This window comes from Lepisma saccharinum, chromosome 15 (genome assembly GCF_977018435.1).
Source record: "Lepisma saccharinum chromosome 15, izLepSacc3.1, whole genome shotgun sequence".
NCBI classification, from domain to species: domain Eukaryota; kingdom Metazoa; phylum Arthropoda; class Insecta; order Zygentoma; family Lepismatidae; genus Lepisma; species Lepisma saccharinum.
In genome coordinates this window covers 6,102,939-6,122,897 of record NC_139243.1, presented here as the reverse complement: position 1 = coordinate 6,122,897, position 19,959 = coordinate 6,102,939, and the positions used below count along the sequence as shown (strand labels likewise).

The window sequence follows — 19,959 nt, the reverse complement described above, 5'->3', positions numbered from 1 at the left end:
TTTTACTGAGCTCCTCTTCATAAAATCTCCCTTTTAGTATTTTATTGTTACTATCTTTTATCATATAGGTATTTCTATTCCCTGGCAAAACTTGAACTATAGTGAATAACTCTGTAGACCAATTCTTAGTAAATTTCTTCTCGAATAAATGTTTAAATTTACTAATTCTTACTTGTTCTCCTATTCTGAATTTTGGTTTCTTAATTGTATGTTTATATTTATTACAGTAAACAGTAGAAATCAATCTTGCCTCATCAGCTTTAGTTACCTCAGCTGGTTTCATGTGAATAGTACTGTGTACTGAGTTATTATAATTATGAACTAAGCTAGGTAAAATATCTATCCACTTGTAATTACCCTGTAGAGTAAATTGCCTCCACATTAGATGTTTTAATGTTCTATTGAACCTTTCCACTATACTTGCTTTGAGATCACTATATGTAGAATAATGTTTAATATTATACTGTTCCATTAACTTGCTAAATGTAGAATTATAAAATTCTTTTCCTCTATCTGTCTGTAGATATTTTGGTGTCCTGCCTTTGCTAAGTATCAATTTAAAAGCTTCAACAACACAAGCACCTGTTTTGGATTTTAGGGGAATTGCCCATGCATACTTACTAAATGTATCAATAACTGTAAGCATGTACTTGTAATTATGATTTATCTTATGTAAATTTTTCAAAGTTCCAGTTGACATTTCTATCAGATCTGCTTGAAACAGATCATCTATACCCTTTGTCACCACACTCAATCGCTTGTAGTTGCGACGAGCTGGCTTATGTAATTCATAAACTATATCTTGTCTTGACATCTAATGGTATAAGAGAATATGACATAAAATGGATTATCCTCTGGGTATAATTGTTTCACTTCAAATAATAATTGATCACCTGCTTCTACATTAAAAACAGATAATTGTTCATCCTCATGTACTTTATATCTTTTTGCAGATTCATCCCAGTATGCAACAGGTATCTGAAGTGCTCTATGAACACCATCTTTTCTTTGTATGGTGAACTGTGGTACTTCAAAATGCTTACCACTCTTCAAGTAACCAAATTTGAGAAATTTAATATTACCATCGAGGAAAAATTCATGAGACTGATTGTATGGGTACAATTTGTAAACATTGCCTGCATTGACATATGTCCAGCGACCTCTAGTATTTGGAATACTCTGTAGTCTAACAATATCAACAGTAAAAAATTTTTTTAATTCTTGTTCCTCCAACCTGCTTAATATTTGTTCCAGGTGTTCCTCTATGGTTTGTACTACTTCACTGTAGCTAGGTTTGATTCTCACATCAACATACAATCGTTTGAACTCTTCCTTGAGGTTGTGGAGTTGTGTGGTGAAATTAGATAATGCTGATTCTTGAGTAGATTCCAGAGTAGCAAGCTGTAGCTTGATGTTTGATATAATCTCTTGTAAACTCTCTACAAGTTTCAATTTGGTACTCTGGCTTGCAAGATCGTGCACTTGATTTTTGATTTCCGCAAATAATGCATGAAGTTCATTGATTATCTGGTTGGTAGGTAAAGTATTAATAGTATTTTGAATTACACCAATCTCTTCCTGTATGTTTTTGATGTCCTCTGACTTGAGAATTCTATTCACTGCTCTTTTTACAGATCTTAACTCTTGGGAAGTGGGCAAATTAGCTACAGTGTTTTGAAGTGTGGTCAAGGCTTCTTTCACAATATTTAACTCGCTGGCATCTGCAACACTGCTCAAGGCATCCTGAAGGTGCTTTAAGTCATCTTGGGTTGGTGTAGATTGCTGTAATATTTGCAATTTGTTCTGAATGTTATCTATGAGATGGTGAAAATGCGATAATTCAGTTTCGGTATTCAGATTTTCCAATTTCGTGATTTGTTCTTGAATAATGTTTAAAGTTTCGGTTATACTTGGCAACTTGAATTCTAGAGTTTCTTGTACATTTGTTAATTCATTTCTCATAGTAGTCAAAGTATCCTCAATGTGAGCTATGGTACCCTGTATCTTACCAAAATCTTCATAAGTTTCTAACTGTAGCTTGATATTGGCAACGCTGCGTGCGATAGCATTTAATTCTGAAGATGAAGGAAGATTATCGATAAAATTTTCTAATGTTTGTAGTTTAGCTTGAACTTCTGCTATAGCTGTATGCAACTGATCTGTTTGGAGTTCAGTTTTAATATTTTCCAGTGAAGGGGTCTCAAAAGATTGAAACTGCTCTTGTAATTCTGCAATACTGGCATTGAGCTGTTCATATTCCCCCTGAGTTTTGATATTTTGAATAATAGAAAGCAGTTCTGTGCGAAGAGTATTCGCTTGATTGTTTAATTCTTGTTTTAATTGCTCTGTAGCAGTTGTTTGTATTTGTCTAAATTTCTCAAGTTCAATTTTCAATTTGCCTACACTCTCCCCCAAGCTTTGAAGGTTGTCTATGGATGCTAAATTTGTATATTTTTCAAGTAGGGATTTGAGTTCACTATCAATTTTCACTATGGGGTTAATCAATTGAGTTTGGAGATTAGTAATCTCTGTTTGTATATTTAAACTTAGTGAATTCTGTAAGATTAACAAGTCAGCTTTAAGCTTTTTTAATCTTTCATCTAGTCTGGCAATGTCACTTGAATTATCTGGTATTTCTTGTCTTCTTCTGTTTCCAAATATATCCATTATGTATATTAATTTTCGAATATGTGTTATTTAATTTTATTTTTTGTTCACGGTATTTTTATATATTCATGAGAGAATAAATTAATTTAATTTCCATGAAGAAGGGGATTAGCTTATCATACTCGCCAATAATTTCTGCATAGAGATAATCATCTTTCTCTACATCGTATGTGCTGTCGGGGTTCATATTATTGTGTTTAATTCTATACAGATTTCTACCTATATGTATATTTACCCCCGTAGGGGGCCCCCCTTCCCCCGTGCTAGAAGAAACAGATATTTGAATTTTACCTGTGACAGGAATTCTGTAAGATGCAAGATTATTATTGAACACAAGCAATTGTTTCCCTGTATCCTCATCAACCTGATACCAGATACTATTCAGATGGATGATAATTATTCCTTTTAATTGGCGATGAATTTCTTTAATTACATCCATGTTTACAGCTGTTTTCTCTACAGGTTGAATATGTTTCTTAAATCCAAACAGGTTCATTGGCATTATTTTTCATTGGGTTATTTATTATCATGAAATAAGTATCAGAACTTTATGCCCAAGATGCAAAAATGGGTGTGGGTGAACTTGGACCAAGATGCAAGAAAAATCATGCGACACACCCTTGACACAGAGTCGCGTGATTGCACTTGATGTTAAGTGCCGGATAGGGGCAAGTTACACTGTATAACCGGAAGTAGAGACCGGAAGTGGACCGGAAGTGGACCGGAAGTGGACCGGAAGTGAGTGTAAGTGGCCTCTTGCAGAGGGGTAGGCATAGCCTTAAGTTGCACTTCTTAAGTGCCCGATGACAAGTTACACTTGTATAACCAGTTATAACCAGTTTAGCCCAAGATGCACTGTTCCCTACTGGGGAAATAACATGTTCTAACATGCATGTTCCAAGATGCAAGATGGGCACATGACACATCCCGACACAGGGTCACCTGATTGCACTTGTTAAGTGCCCGATGGCACATGACACTTGTATAACCGGTTATAACCGGTTTGTTTTTAAATGCCCGTTTTCTATCTACTCAAGATTTTTGTAAAAATGCCCTCAAAAATTTCCTGAGAAAGTATGACCCCCCTCAGATTGATTTGGCTACACTTACAAAAGGCACTTCTGTGAGATTGTTGTCCATAAATTTGTTAAAAATATGCTCTTCTTGATATTTTTTTTGGCCACACTTAAAACTAAGCCACCCACACCCATATACACACCTACACCCACCCACACACACACATACATACACACACACCCACACCCACCCACACACACACCCACAACCACCCACACATATTTACTTCCGGTCCACTTCCGGCCCACTTGTGGCCAAGTTGTGGCCTATTTCTGGTTTATTTATATTGCATCATGCTGTGCAACAAATTATTATCCAGTATGGAGTTTTGATTTGAACCCCAAGAAATTTTATATAAATACCAAAGCCAAAAATATTAACACACACACACACACACACACACACACACACACATATACACACACAGCACAGTGCTGAACCCAACTGATATTTTTTATTAAGCATAGAATTTTGATTTGACCCCCAAGAAATTTTATATAAATACCAAAGCCAAAAATATTAACACACATACACACACACACACACACATATACACATATATAAATACCAAAGCCAAAAATATTAACACACACACACATACACACACACACACACACACACACACACACATATATACACACACAGCACAGTGCTGAACCCAACTGATATTTTTTATTAAGCATAGAATTTTGATTTGAACCCCAAGAAATTTTATATAAATACCAAAGCCAAAAATATTAACACACATACACACATACACACACACACACACACACACAGCACAGTGCTGAACGCAACTGATATTTTTTATTAAGCATAGAATTTTGATTTGACCCCCAAGAAATTGTATATAATAAACAACAACAAAAATGCCGAATCAAAAATATTGTAATCAATGCAAAAAAAATATATCCAGCCCCAATTGGGCTAAGCATCAAAGGAATTGTAATCCAGACAAATACAGAACTCCCACAAAAATTTGCCCCAAATGCCATAGAAAATATAGCATGGAATATTTCACATATAAACATAAAAATACTTGTTCTGCACAGTCATCAACATTGTCCCCACAACCATCTACATCTGGTCTCAAAAGAAAGCATGAAGCACCTCTTAATGCCAGAGCAGCAAAGCAGCCACGCTATGAACCCATTCATAGCAGTTTTAATGGCCAACTTAGGGATTACCGGTTTGAATCAGAGCCAAGATGTGGTATTAAGAATTTTTTGAACAGTGTAAATTCTGATGTACAGGCAATTCTAAATGCACAAAATGGCTCTTATAAGCTGTCCCTCAAATTGTTTACACAATATAAGAAACCAAACGGCACAAAATTTACACAGCCCCACATAACAGAAACTGTACCTGTATATTCAAATGCAAATTCAGACAAAATAATAAGCAGTTTGATAGATCAATTGAATATTAAACACTCTGAATTTACAGCAAAAGAGTCTGGATGGAGCCTATGCGGATCTCCACACAAGCTCTATGTTAATATTTCTGAATTCAGCCCATTACAAGGATCTACATATTTGCCATTACCTGTCAATATTAAAAACAAACAAGCCGTGGTTAATATAAAAAATAATGATGAGAAATGCTTTTTGTGGTGTATTTTAGCTGCTTTGTATCCAGTTTCAAGGAATCCTCAGAGAATAAGTTATTATAAACAACATGAGCACGATTTTGATGAAGCAATGGAGGGTTTAGAATATCCAATGACTGTTCAGAATATTGATAAATTTGAAAAAAAGGCCAGGAATATCAATGGTAAACAATTATCTATTAATGTATTTATTTGTTCTACTGGCCGTGCCAATTGCTTGATAGCACCTCTCAGAATCAGTACATTTGATGATGATTCTGCTGTTCCGATTGATCTGCTCTTAATCATCAATCAGAGTGGAAGATCACCGCGCTATTTGCAAACAGATAATGGCAAAGAATTTTATATTTCAGTGTTTCAACAATTTATTAAAAGCCAGGCAATAAAACATTATTCGAGTTACAGTGATCTCAAGGCCTCAATTGTAGAGAGATTCAACAGAACCTTAAAAAATCTTATGTATAAACAATTTACACTTCAAGGTAATTATAAATGGATTAATATTCTTCCAGAACTTCTACATAAATATAACAACTCGGTCCATTCCACAATCAACATGAAACCCTCTGAAGTAACTTCATCTGATGAGCAAAAATTGATCAGCACTGTTTATTATCCTAAATATCAGCCAACAACAAGAAAGGCCAAATACAAGATTGGTGATCAAGTAAGAATCAGCAAATATAAGCACTTATTCAAAAGAGGCTTTACAAGAAACTGGAGCACTGAATTATTTACAGTGGTTCAAGTTAAACCCGGGACTCTTAACACATATATAATAAAAGACCACCGAGGAGAAATTCTCAAAGGCAGGTTCTATGAAGAAGAGCTCAGCAAAACTAAACAGCCTGACACATATCTCATAGAAAAAATCATCCGCAGAAAAGGCAACAAGTTATTTGTCAAATGGCTAGGACTCCCAGAACACAGCTGGATCGATGCAAACAAAATAATAATATGAGCACCTGGGATGTTATAAAAAGGCTGCCAGAACCTGAACAACAGAATAAGAGAAATGGCAACTTGCTGCCTGATAATATTAGGTGTCTTATTGTTGGGCCATCTGCTTGTGGTAAAACTACACTAATGGTTGATAATTTTTTATTGGCACCCAACTGGTTAGACTGGAAAAACAGGCACTTGTATATTTTTTCTAAGAGCTTGGAACAATTAAAATATCAGCAGCTGATGAAGCTATATGATGGATTGGATATAGCCACTTTTGAACCAGATGTTAAGCCACTTCATGAATGTCTCGATAATTCTGTTGTTGTGTTTGATGACATTATACTGGATAATCAAAACAAGGTTAGAAATTTCTTTACACAGGGCCGGCACAAAAACATTGATTGCTTCTACCTGGCACAGACTTTTTCAAAAATACCGAAGCAACTGATCCGAGACAACAGCAATTTTATATGTGTGTTTCATCAGGATCATACCAACCTCAAACACATACATGATGAATACGTAGGTGGGGACTTGAGCTACAATGATTTTTCCAAGTTTTGCAGTTGGTGCTGGAACTAGGACAGTTATGGGTTTGTCACAATTGATATGACAAGAACACCTAACACTGGTAAATACAGAAATAAAATCAACAATTTTCTAGACGTAGAGACGTATATAAATAAACATGAAAAGGCCAATTATTGATGATCTTAAATTAAGAGATTATCTTGTAAAAAGATTTAAGGGATGGAAATCAGAGAACCGGGGAATCTATGAAAAACACAAACAAACAGAACAGCCTATAATTGATGCTATTGGTGAATTAGGTAAGAATATCAAAACTGTTACAGAGCAAAATCAAAATTTGATCACAGAGCTTGTACCTGTAGCTGCAAGAAACATATTAGATTATCCATTCACCCCACTTTCCAGTATTCATACACCTAGTCCTATTGCTCCTAGAAGAATTGAAGCTACTCAGGATCCTATTGAATTGGGTCTTCTTGCTCAAAAATATTTAACCACACCTAAAGACAATAAAGATGAGGTGTTTGGCTTATATGCTGACACAGAGCTTGATGGTAGCATCATACATAGAATTGGCAATTTCAGAGTAACATTTATGGGAGATGATCTGATTGTATATTCAGAATCTCGTCTTGGAGAAAAAGGTGCTTTTGTTAAGTACCCCGGAACACCTGGATTGTGGGAACTGATGACTAGGAAGAGACCTGGCAGCTATACAGATCAAGATTATGAATATTACAAAGAAATATTAATAAAATCAGATGCTCTATACCAGAACAATGATCCCACACAAAAAAGAGTCAAGTCAAGCAGTGGGGCAAAATACAATAATTTAATCAAGCCCATATGGTCACAGATCAAGACTGGCAGTGGAATCAAACAATACAACACCCTGCCCAAAGAATTTGTGTGGGTTGATGATGTCAGGAAACTTGTAGATAGGTTATTGGTGATAGCTGGGGAGGAAAATGCTGGGAACCACAATTTTTACAATGAAAAGGTTGGAATTATGGACATGATCAGCACCAAATTGTCTAAATTTATAGTGAATGACACTAAGGGGATTGGATATCTCATAAAAATTATTAATACTCTACCACCTAAATTTTGGAATATTTCTGAGGGTCGGGGCTTGGTTAATGACATTATAAACAAGCTGCCATTTGAACTACACATTCCAGGCTATCAGTATTGTGGTCCAGGCACAAAATTGGACCATAGATTAAACAGAGGTGATCCTGGTGTTAATCCCCTAGATGCTGCTTGTAGAGACCATGACATAGCATACAACACACATTCTGATCTTGACAAGAGACATGTTGCAGACAAGAAATTAGAAGAGGCTGCATTTGGTAGATTTGTAAGCAAAGATGCTTCTTTGAGTGAAAAAATAGCAGCATTAGGAACCACCATAGCTATGAGCACCAAACAAAAACTGGGGTGGGGGTTGTGAATATGTATATAATAAACCTACAATGAAGGCCAAGGGTGTTATGTATCAAATACCTTATGCAGGTCTCAAATCTCTTGGGCCTATTGACAGTCTTTTAACCAAAAAGCAGCGCAAGAAAATAAATTCTTGTATTGCCAAGGGTCATGGTATGAAATTGTTACTTAGTACCCCTCAATTAAAAAAATTACAACAATCTAGGAAAAAATCACATATGGGGGGATTTATATTTACCATCCCTGCCATCTTAGCTGCTCTCGGGGCTGTTGGGAGCTTGGCTGGGGGATCAGCTGCCATAGCAAAAACAGTAATAGATGCCAAGAAAAATAGGGCAGAATTAGATGAGCAGAGGCGCCATAACCTGGCCATGGAGAAACAAGGCAAAGGTGTTAAGAGAGCCATGAATAAGTTTAAAAAAAACAAGAGCCGCTTACAAACCAAGATATTGAAGCTTTAATCAAGCCACTGGGCATCAAAAATTTTAGAGGTGTGTACATGTCTGATTCTTTGCCAGAACAACCACTCAACAAAGAGTGTGGCATTGTTAATTTGGATAAGTACAAAAATCAGGGCACTCACTGGATCTGTTATCTTAAATATTTAAAAGATGAGGCATTTGTGTTTGATTCATTTGGAGGTGTTCCACCTGAAAATTTAATAAAATATCTAAAATCAGCTAATCTTTATTACAATAATGCCCGTGTTCAAAACTTCAAAGATGTTAATTGTGGACATTTGTGTTTATCTGTTCTTAGATATATGTCTCAAATAAATAAACCATCATTTGAAAATTTTCAAAAGGCCTTGTGGTATTTAAAACATCATGGGGGTATTCCATCTCACCAGCCAAAATTCAATATTGAAACTCAAATTACATGATGACATAGTGTATCCCAAAACAATAGCTCTCAGAGCATTTTATGGCATGTACTTAATCCCTAATATTACACACCACAACAACACAATTGCAGTAGGGGATCAAAAAATTTTCATCACTCCAGGGCAATATAATCTGTCCACTTTAAATGCTCAATTACCCAGAGGTATAGTATTATCTCAAAATTCTGTCACTCACAGAGTAGAGATTGTATCTGCTACAGAAACAGTGGATCTGGGTACTATAGGAGAGCTGTTAGGCTTTGAGAACAACACAAAACTTGAACCAGGCATCAAACACACTGCTATGAATATACCTAAATTCTTAGCCATAGAGACTCTGAATATTCACTGTAATGTGGCTGAGGGTATGATCACCAAATCAAATGGCATAGGCACTCACAAACAAACTGGCATCATTGCAACATTCAAACCTAATTCTGAATTCATGGAGCCAATCATCTACAATCCATCCCCAACATTATATTTTCCTGTGTGCCATAATAGAATAGATTATATTGAATTGATGGTCACTAATGAAAAAGAAGAATTAGTTGATTTTGCTGGAGCCACAACAACTGCTATCATAGAGATTAATATTTAAATAAAAATACATACAAGAAGAAAATGGAAAATATTGAGAGTTATGAGCTACAATCATTCCCTCCAAACAGGAGGACATTTGCAAATTTAAATCAACCCAACACAGAGATTGAGGTTGATCTTGATGTAGGGGATGGATTTATACACCCCCACAGAGCAGATTTATACATCAAATTTGATGTTGTAAAGCTCGATGGAACAGATTATCCGGCAAATTCAAATATAAGACTTGTAGACAATTTTGTGCCACATCTATTCTCTGAAATTGAGATCAGAAAGCATGGCGTTGTTATAAACAGAGTGGATTATCCGGGTATTACCTCCACAGCTTTGGCCACATTAAAATTATCCAAAACCGAGGCTTCTTACTACAAAATAGGTGGATTTGAGGCTGGTGATAAAATATTATCTAAGAGCCACACTGTGCTGTTCCCTATGCGCCTATTGCCAGGATTCTTCTCAGATTACAAAGATATTATGTGGAAGAGTGGTTTAAGAATCACATTTAGAAGAGCTGCCAATGATAATAATGCTTTGATGAGGTACAGTGCAATAAACTCTACAGGGGAAGCTCTGCCCAATACCCTACCTGATGAGGGCAAGTGTATTATTCAGACTATGGAGTTAAGAATCCCGGTTGTTGAGTATGAAGCCAGCTATGCTCTTAAACACAAAGCTGATATAATAAAAAATCCACAGGTTCCTTTACAATTTTATACATATCAATGTGTACAGAAGCCCGCAACTGGTACATATTATGAGTTTGATGCTACAAATTCATTCTCCAGCATACAATATGACATGCCGGATTTTGTAGTGGTACTGTTTCAGACTGGAAGACACAATAATCAGGAAAAAAATTCAAGTAAATTTGATAACTGCAACATCAAGAACATATATCTTAAAAATGGCAGAAATGAGGTATTTCCTAGAGAAAATTATAATTTAGACATGTCCAAGGATGATTTCCTCAAATTATATGAGGCATTTTCAGCATTCAAGAGGGTCACTACTGGCAATACTGACATGTATTACACACCAGATGAATTCAAAGCACAGAGACCCATGTTTGTAATCAACACTTCAAAAAGAAAACAAGTTGTGGTTAATGACAGGACAAATATTAAAATTATCTGTGAATTCCATGAGGCATTACCTGATGACACCATATGTAGTGTTATTCTCATAGGTGAAAAATCATATGTTTATGATGTAAGAAATGAGAGAGTCACGGAGCAATTCTAGAGGGTCTCTGCATATTGCATTGTTTTAATATACAATTTGAACCTGGTATCCAATTGAACTTAAACCGGAAGTAAATATGTGTGTGTGTGGGTGGGTGTAGGTGTGTATATGGGTGTGGGTGGCTTAGTTTTAAGTGTGGCCAAAAAAAATATCAAGAAGAGCATATTTTTAACAAATTTATGGACAACAATCTCACAGAAGTGCCTTTTGTAAGTGTAGCCAAATCAATCTGAGGGGGGTCATACTTTCTCAGGAAATTTTTGAGGGCATTTTTACAAAAATCTTGGATTAGACAGGGTTCCACACTTGAGCAAAAAGCTCATATGGGCATGTTGAGCTTGTTTTAAGTATAGCCAAATCTGCTTGAGGGGGGTCATACTTTATCGAGTTTATAATACAGTCAATACAACTACTGGTGAGTATCCTGATCTTTCGGATGAGGCATTCAAGTTGCTCATGCCACCTCACTGATTCAAGTGAAAAGCAAGCATAGAAATAGACTTGACGTGAACTCAGATTTACGACTTAAGTTAATCACAATTGAACCCAACATGAAAAGGCAGTCTTATCCAGGAGGGGCATATTTAGAGCCAAAGTGATCATAAATTGGACCTTATTTAAAATGTAGGGGTGTTAGGCAGGTGTGGGTACTTTTTAAGTTGCAATATTTCAGCTGTTTCCTGTTGGTCGTATAATTAACGAACAAATATTGTTTGTGTGGGCAACTCGCCTGCCTATTGGGTTCGTAACGTCAATATAGAATATTATAAAAATAATAGGATTTCCTATGGCGCTGTTTAGTATGTGGTACTTCTTTTACGAGCTTTGGTTTACATGCATTTCTATATATCCTTCTTAAGAATCATCGAGCATGTTGCTTGCTAATATGAAAACATTAGGGCCGATGTACCGGTATCGGAAAGTATTGGTTAGAATTCATCTACCGATACCAGCCGATATTTCTTCGGCATATTAGTCTTTCAATCATGATGTCCGTAAAAATACTGCGCGACACTTGCACAGAGTATAATTATCCTGAAAATTATGCAAATTCAACATTTTTATTTTGCACAAATTTCGCACAGAAAATTGTATTTTTTTATTACATAACATCTATTTTAATATTCTGATATAATTCTTGAATATTCTAAAGTAAAGTTTTGGTAAATTCATGCATATAATTGGAGAAGAACACCAATGTTGATCATTATTTTGAACAAATTTTAATTATTATAATTTTCTAGTATTGTATCGGTTTCGGCTCATCCCTAGAAAACATTCTTGCAAATTTCTGAACCACGTAATGTTAATATTATATCGTCACACCCATGGGCATCGGGAGGAGGGGTTCGACCCCCCTGGAAATTGACATCGTTCATTTAAAGATACAAGAAAGCTGAAAGTTTGTTACTGTTATTGTTAAGAACAGAAATAAAGTTCATTTAATTAGTATTCGAACATAAAAATCAAAGTAAAGTTGCATTGGATCGGAAACATCGAGTGAAAAATACAGGAACAAGGTTATATTTACCATTTAATCCGAGGAACAAATTGTTCCACAGTTTTCAAAATTCTAATAATTACAGTTATAGGTGAGAGATCACACAACAAACTTTATGAAAAAAAATCCCGTAAAATTTAAAGCCCTATCTTGAACGAGTCGTGCAAAAGTTAATATCAAATTGCATTTCAGATACTAACTGCATAAAATACAAAAAAATACAATAATAGTTGTGCTGGTTTTAACTCGTTTGGTGGATCGAATCTCCCCTAAAAATTTATTTTTGTTAGTTTATAAATTTATTATTGTATAATAACATTTATAACCGTGGTAATAATACTTAATATTTTTCAAATATTCAACTTTTATCATTTGCCCGACCATCCCCCCCCCCTGCAAAAATTTCTGGCGACGCCCATGGTCACACCAATGCCATGAATGTACAGATTTTGACTTTTTAACATAGTGCGCTTTCTGACTACTTTTTCTTGATAGATTTCTACGCAAATTTATATGAACTAATAAACATACACATCGGTACACATTTTCAAATGGCAACATTAATGGCAATGTAAAACCTGTTGTTTTTTTCCCCCCAGGACTTCGAATATTAAAATACTTTTATCTCAAAGTAATATTTAGTACATTATTTAGTGGTTTTGGTATTGTCGCAAAGATATGCAACAGCGTATGTGTTTATTTACACGAATATTGTACTTCATTTCATAGATATGAACATAATCTTAGAACATTTGGTGTTACACTTACAATTTGCTTCTACTCCTATTTCGTCCAGACATTTTGCCAAGACGACGGAAGCTACAGAAAACGAAGGAAGAGAGATTTGGGTCAAAGCAACTACACATTCGCCGACAATCGGACTGTTGGATGGGAGTCGGAACTCTCACTGAAAATATTACTCGACGAAGCAGGTAAGAAAAGAACAGCCGAAAGTAACAAGTTGCGAGTAACGTAGTTGGAGGTAACAGTTAAATTTTCGAGTTACATTAAATGTAATTAGTTACTTTTTCAACTAGGTATAGCGAGTAACTCGATTAACAGTTTAAAAAATATAAATAAAATGTCAACCTTCAAGTCAATGACGAACACTACCTTTGAGTGGAATTGTAAAGGTGGGTATTATGTACGAGCTGCCTTCTGGAGGAGGGGATATAGTATAAAATATTTCGTGATTACCATATTAAACCTTCGTTTTAGTTTTAAAAATTGTTCAAAAAGACAAAAATAGTAATTGGAGGTCTTTTAAGGGGAGTTTGCATTCACAACTTTGGTTTTTCAAGAGCTTTTTACTTCTTTAATTAGAAAAAAATTGATTTTTCTCAAAATTTGGAAGGGGCTACAGACCCATCAGCTCCCCCTTCTGCGCACGCAAGTGACTGCTGTCACAATTAGCTAACTTCAAGTGTTACATTATATGCACAATTTCTCAGTTTGGTAATTCACTTTCGTAAATAGCATTACACTCTTATCACGAACTTAAAACAGTAAATGTAGTTAAACCACTCGTATTTATCTTTCACTAGACGATTTTCCCATCAAGTCTTCAATCACGCAAAGTGCAGTCATTTTCAGTTGATAATGACATTCCAGTGGACAAAGACTGCCGAAATATGGAACGTAGAACCAAAAGCTTAGTGTAATCATTCTTTCAGTTGCTTACATTCGCATACTGTGGCGTACAGTGGCTAACAAAGTAATGTCTGCTATCGTATCTGATCGGAGCAACAAGTGCAATGCTTACATGTCTTGTAGCGGCATCTCCATGGGCGTTCGGAAGGGGGGGGGCGTGGCCTCCCCTGGAAAATAAAAGTCAACCAAAAAATTATATATTTTTGACAAATAATTTCATTTCAGTCACAATAATATGTATTAATTATTGCATGAACATGATAAATCAAATTTAAGAAACAACACTATTATTTGGGAAAATGTGCCTGTTTGCTCCCCTGGAAAAATACCTTCCTTGTCCCTCACTGGAAAAAATCCTGCGGACGTCCATGGGCATCTCTTGACATTATTGAATACTAGGCCCACAAAAAGACGCCCCTTGAGTAGCTAGAGTTACTTTTTAAGCAAAGTAACTTAGTAAGTGTAACTCAGTCACTTTCTAAAAGTAACTTCCCCAAAGAATGCAAAAGAACTATAATAATTATAAATCATGTAAGTCGCAGCATTTGATAACTGTAATTGTGTGTACCTAGGTATGATCGAGCTGGTATATGAATTATTATGAACTGAGATTGAGTTTTGTTTTGTTTTTTTTCCGCACGTATCGCACAGTTATTAAAAGATGACTGCTATATTTGATCTTACAAAAGAAAAGCACACAATACAAGTATTCTAATATATAATATTTAAGAACTCCTCACCAGTTATGCGGTAATTAATATTTTACTACATCGCTGGGTTTCTGGTTGCTGATAGCCTCGTAAAGTTACCGCCTCCATCTCGATTAAAAATTGACACTGTTGCCAGTTCAGTAGTGCTGGTCAAAGAACATAAATAGTTACTTACTGACTGTAATCCCAATCCACGCAATAAACAAGAGAAAAAAAATCACACAATGGACATAGAACCAACAACCAAGAGTACTGTAAAACTTATTGTAGCAACTATATCTTAATAATTTTAAACGTTGTACTGGCGTAGGGCCAAAAAAATTATAGTGATTTTAAATATTTTAAGCAGCCCTGTGTGTACAAAGCAATATTATTTACATACAAATTTTCATCTGATCTCTTATACCAAAAATTTCTTTAGAAATAGCACAAATATAGTGTACGTGATCATCTGGTAAACCTAATATTTGACAATGACAATTGGTTCCACAACACAAGCACAAATAAATGCTGCTGTGAAAAAAAAATGATGTTGCAGGCTTGACCGCCTAATTTTATAAAACCAGTTGCAAGCTCACAAAAATGTGCAGGAATGCAATGTATATCTAGTTGCTATATAAAAAACAAATGACCAAGACATGGACTGTTTCAGATTTTTTTCTTCCTTTCTTTCCAGGAAAACAAGAAATAAGTCAAGGGGCGGAGCATCAAAATAACTGTACTTTTAATTATTATCTACCAAGTGCATTGGCTGCAGTCTTGTGCATCACAAATTGCATTTTCATCTTCTGTTGTATTGTTCAGAAACACCGCTCTACCCGAAGAAGTGCAAAACTGTTTCAATCTTGAAAACAGAAAAATATGCTGTACCAAATGAAGGCTGAACTATCTTGGAAACAAGAAACTTTAAACTCTTGCCATTTAGTGCCAGTTTCTGCACTGGCATGGACTTAAATTGTGTGCAATAAACATTCACTTTCTTGTTCACTGTGTTTTTCAATTGCATTTTTTATTATTATTATTACTTTATGAAACCAGTTGGGAGGAAAATTCATTTTGTATTTCCTCAACTTTTCCAGGCCATGGATGGTGATGGAGAAACAACTCCATATATGCATGAATGAGACTACACTCTTTAATATGCTGTAGTGTCAGGTAACACATAATGAGTAGGTCTTGCTCTACACTTTCAGGGTGTTCCATAATTCCCTTCAGGATTTCATAAGTCTTGCTCGGAGGAGGACAACTCACCCACAGGGACGAGAGCATGACAGTGAAGAGAGTAAATATCGGACAAATGTTTGATATGTCCCCCTTGGTAACTTAGACAGACATTAATTCTGTAATCTTGCTCCTATACAGTCCACAGTATCAAGGAATGGCCCCTGCCTACCTGTTCGTTTTACACCTGTGAGTCACCAAGGGAGGACATATTGAAAATTAGTAAGGTGGGCAATCACAAACTTTGTTATTGCCATAGTAATTCTATACAAATGCAGTAGGTTGTACAGTGGGATCCATGAGTATTATCGTGCAAATTGTCCATGACTATTTTCCTTAATTTTTCTCTTACATTCTGTGTGTTTTTAAGCGATGGATTTTTATGTATGCTGCTGCAGAAGTTGTCAACAGCTTGTTTAGAGTTTTCTCTAAATTCTTGAAGCTCCTATTGGGTCAAATAAAGTGCACGAACATGGTGATGGACAATTTGCACGGTAATACTCATGGATCCCACTGTACATACCAGCCGAATGATTCCTCACAGTGTTGCCAAATCAACATCGTGCAAGTTCCAACAAAAAACCACAAAGTGATACTTTTATATTTAGTTTCTTCACTGACATGTTCTCAGTACCGTGGGCGAGTTGAAGACTAAAATTGGTAAACGCTGTAAGTGCCACAATAATTCAAACAGTTTTCCACGTTAAACTGTGAAATGTGTCATGCTTTATAATGTGGTAAACGTGAAATGTGGCTGGTAGCCCTCTAAGTAGTTCAAAGGCCATGTAAAGAGGTCACTAGTGTGCACGTTCTTACAGGCTGATGTGCGGAACGATGCAATTTCCCAACACTTTCACTTTTGGCACTTACAACTTAACTACTTTTAGTCCTCAGTTTGATCTCTGAGCAACCGACTTCCGAAAGGAATTGTGAAACACCCTGTATTTTGCTTGCATTACTACTTACTCCACGGTTCTACAGCCCATGCAGGGCCTAGGCCTCCTTGGTGATAGCTGCCCACTCGTCTCGGTTCTCCGCTTTAGTTCTCCATCCTCTTATGCCCATTTGTGTAAGGTCTTCTTCCGACTGGTCGAGCCATCTCTTCCCGAGTCTGCAAATTTTGCTTGCTTTATTAAACTTTGTGTAACTGCTGTTCTATATACACACCCTTTTCATTTTATTTCCCAAACACAAACATTTCATTTCTTAATTATTAAAAAAAGATAAGAAAAAAGGTATATGGTATGTTGCAATGTTTTCATGAAAATCCTGATCATCAGAACCTATTCTCAATTGGCTGTCAAATCTGATGCCTTTATGTACTTTCCATAGATCATTCATTATTTTGGTTACAAAGAGATAGAAAAAATGACAGAGTGAGATTCACGAGTATTACCATGTAAATTGTCCATGACTATTTTCATTAATTTTTCTTACATCCTGTGTTTTTAAGCTCAGGATTTTTATGTATGTTGATGCAGAAATTGTCAACAACTTGTTTATCTTTTAATCCTTCAAGCTCTTATTGGGTCCAATAAAGTGCATGAACTGGCGATGAGACAAGGTGGCATGTCACCGATTTCAAGTTACTACCATGCCACAGCAAAGTCTTTCTATAGGCCATGTCAGATGATGATATATTTTTAACATGTCAAATATTTCATTTTTCACCCCTGCCATTAACTCCCCTCTGCAATGGAGGTTAACTTACTCCACTAATTTAGAGACAGAACATGACATAATAATATATATATGCCTGATAAATTGATACAAATACGAGAAGCAGAGGAACGCAACTTTAGAAATGTCATTTTCGGCTTTTCTCCTTTTTACAGTTCTATTTCGAATCAGGTAATATTTCTCCTCCACCTCTTCTGATTAGCGGTAGTCATAGGCATGCGCAGACCCTCTGATAGCCGGGGCAAAAGCTTTGATGAAAGTCCACTCGGGAAAGATAAACCTCATTTTAAGGTTTAGTTTTATTGCATTGATGGGCATATGTATATATCATACATATACGTGTGTGTGTGTGCATAGGCGCCGACTCCATGGGGCTTGGGGGGGCTCGAGCCCCCCAAATAATTTTGCTTAAGAGGATCTAATGTATTATTTTGCTTCTCTTGTAAAGTTTACTCTGAATTGTGCCACATGAACTTAACTTTAAATACACATTTGAAATGTTCTAGACCATCAACTTTGTAGGGGCTATGACCAGAGACAGCAAAACACATGATTTATTACTATATACTAAGTATGTAATTATGAGTATTGTTAAATTTTTTACTAAAAAGTTTTTCAAAAGACGATGTTCATGAACTAGAGGAGTGGATTGGACGTTCGGGCTACAAGTGGCTCTCACATGCCATTCAGAACGAAATCATTGATATATTAGGGAGATCTGTTTTGCGCTCCGTGGTAGCAGATATTAAAAGTTGGGAATATTTTGCTATTATGGTTGACGAAACTTGTGAAATATCCATTCGTGGACAATATTAATATTCTGCATTAGAACTGTGAATAAAAAATTGATATTTTTGAGGAATTCATGGGCTTTTATTAGGGGTGTGCGGGACGGGATCGGGACTGGAAAAATTTTCAATTTCCCGACTAAGTTGGGAAATTTTCGAACCGTAAATGTTCGAAATTTCCCGAAGCTCTGAAAATCTCGAATTCTACACGTCATTTTAAATTCTAAGTGATTTCTGGATTAAAAACTAACAATTTACGATAAGTTCCAGAAACTGACAATGCATAAAACGTCGAGAAATAACGACATTTTAAAATGAGCATTCGGTATTTCCACACTGCTCGGGATCCCGAAAAGTCGGGAAATCATTTCCCGAAGTCGGGATCGGGACGGGAATTTTTTTTTCCCGATCCTGGTCCCGACTTTTCGGTATCCCGCACACCTTAAGCTTTTATGAGATTCCGAATACTGAGGACAAAACTTAAAAAAGGGAGGGAGGGAGTCATTCATTAATTTATTTCAGTGATCAGAGCCCCCCCCCCCAATAATTTTGACAAGTCGGCGCCCCTGTGTGTGTGTGTGTATATATGTATATATATATTTTGCAGCAACGTAGAAGCACCATAACGAATGAATAAATTTTCTCTGAAATTTGTCGCACTCCTTTTCCTCCAAACAATTGCAGCAAGTCTGTTATAACTTATCTCACTGGTAATTTAAAATGCATTACAGAAAAGAAGAAAATTTTTTTAGATACAATTTTTTGCAAACTGAAGACAATATTGATTTAATATGGCAGAATAAATTTCATAGGGTGCCATGGCATTCTCTTTGACAATTTCTTTCGTTTGGCACCCAGGGCCAACTCCCACCGTCCCGTAAGACTCTGGACTTGACAAGACTGCAAGGGCCTCCCCGATGGCGTAGTGGTAGCGTCGATGCCTTATAATCAAAGGTTCCCGGGTTTGATACCTAGTGGAGGCACACTGTGGTTTGGATTCCATTTTAAACTGCAGGTCCAGTTCCGATTAGCCTTACAGTGCATAAAGTGGACTTAAAACACCAAATCAATCAATTGACAAGACTAAGAAAATTTTACCAAATGTATTTTTATTTGTATAAAAATTGATATCGAGGGGGGGGGGGGGCAATTGCAGGTGATCTTGGCCATCTGGAAGAAATAATGCAAGAAAGACATGAAAACTAATTCAATCTTGAGTATCCTTTTGTCCTGCTACTCTTAGATTCTACTAGTCTTGCTTTCTTTTACCTCAATGTTTGCCCCCCCCCCTTGAATTGATTTCCCTCCAAAGCTGGGGAGGGGCAATGTCCAGTACTCCCTGTAGTTGCACCACTGCACCTCCTTCCCCGTAGCTGCTTTGAACTTTCATCGGTTTTAAAATA

At 36.2% G+C, this 19,959-nt stretch overlaps 1 protein-coding gene across 1 annotated transcript in view; it reads left to right on the top strand.

The window, feature by feature from the left end:
- The window catches only part of LOC145999738 (uncharacterized), a 37,309-nt gene extending 21,593 nt beyond the window's left edge, over positions 1 to 15,716 (top strand). Inside the window, exons 8-9 of the mRNA XM_083137019.1 lie at positions 13,304 to 13,439; positions 15,544 to 15,716. Of these exons, the coding sequence (XP_082993145.1) occupies positions 13,304 to 13,439; positions 15,544 to 15,716 (309 nt within the window). The remainder of the gene's footprint in view (positions 1 to 13,303; positions 13,440 to 15,543) is intronic.
- Positions 15,717 to 19,959: the final 4,243 nt, after the last annotated feature.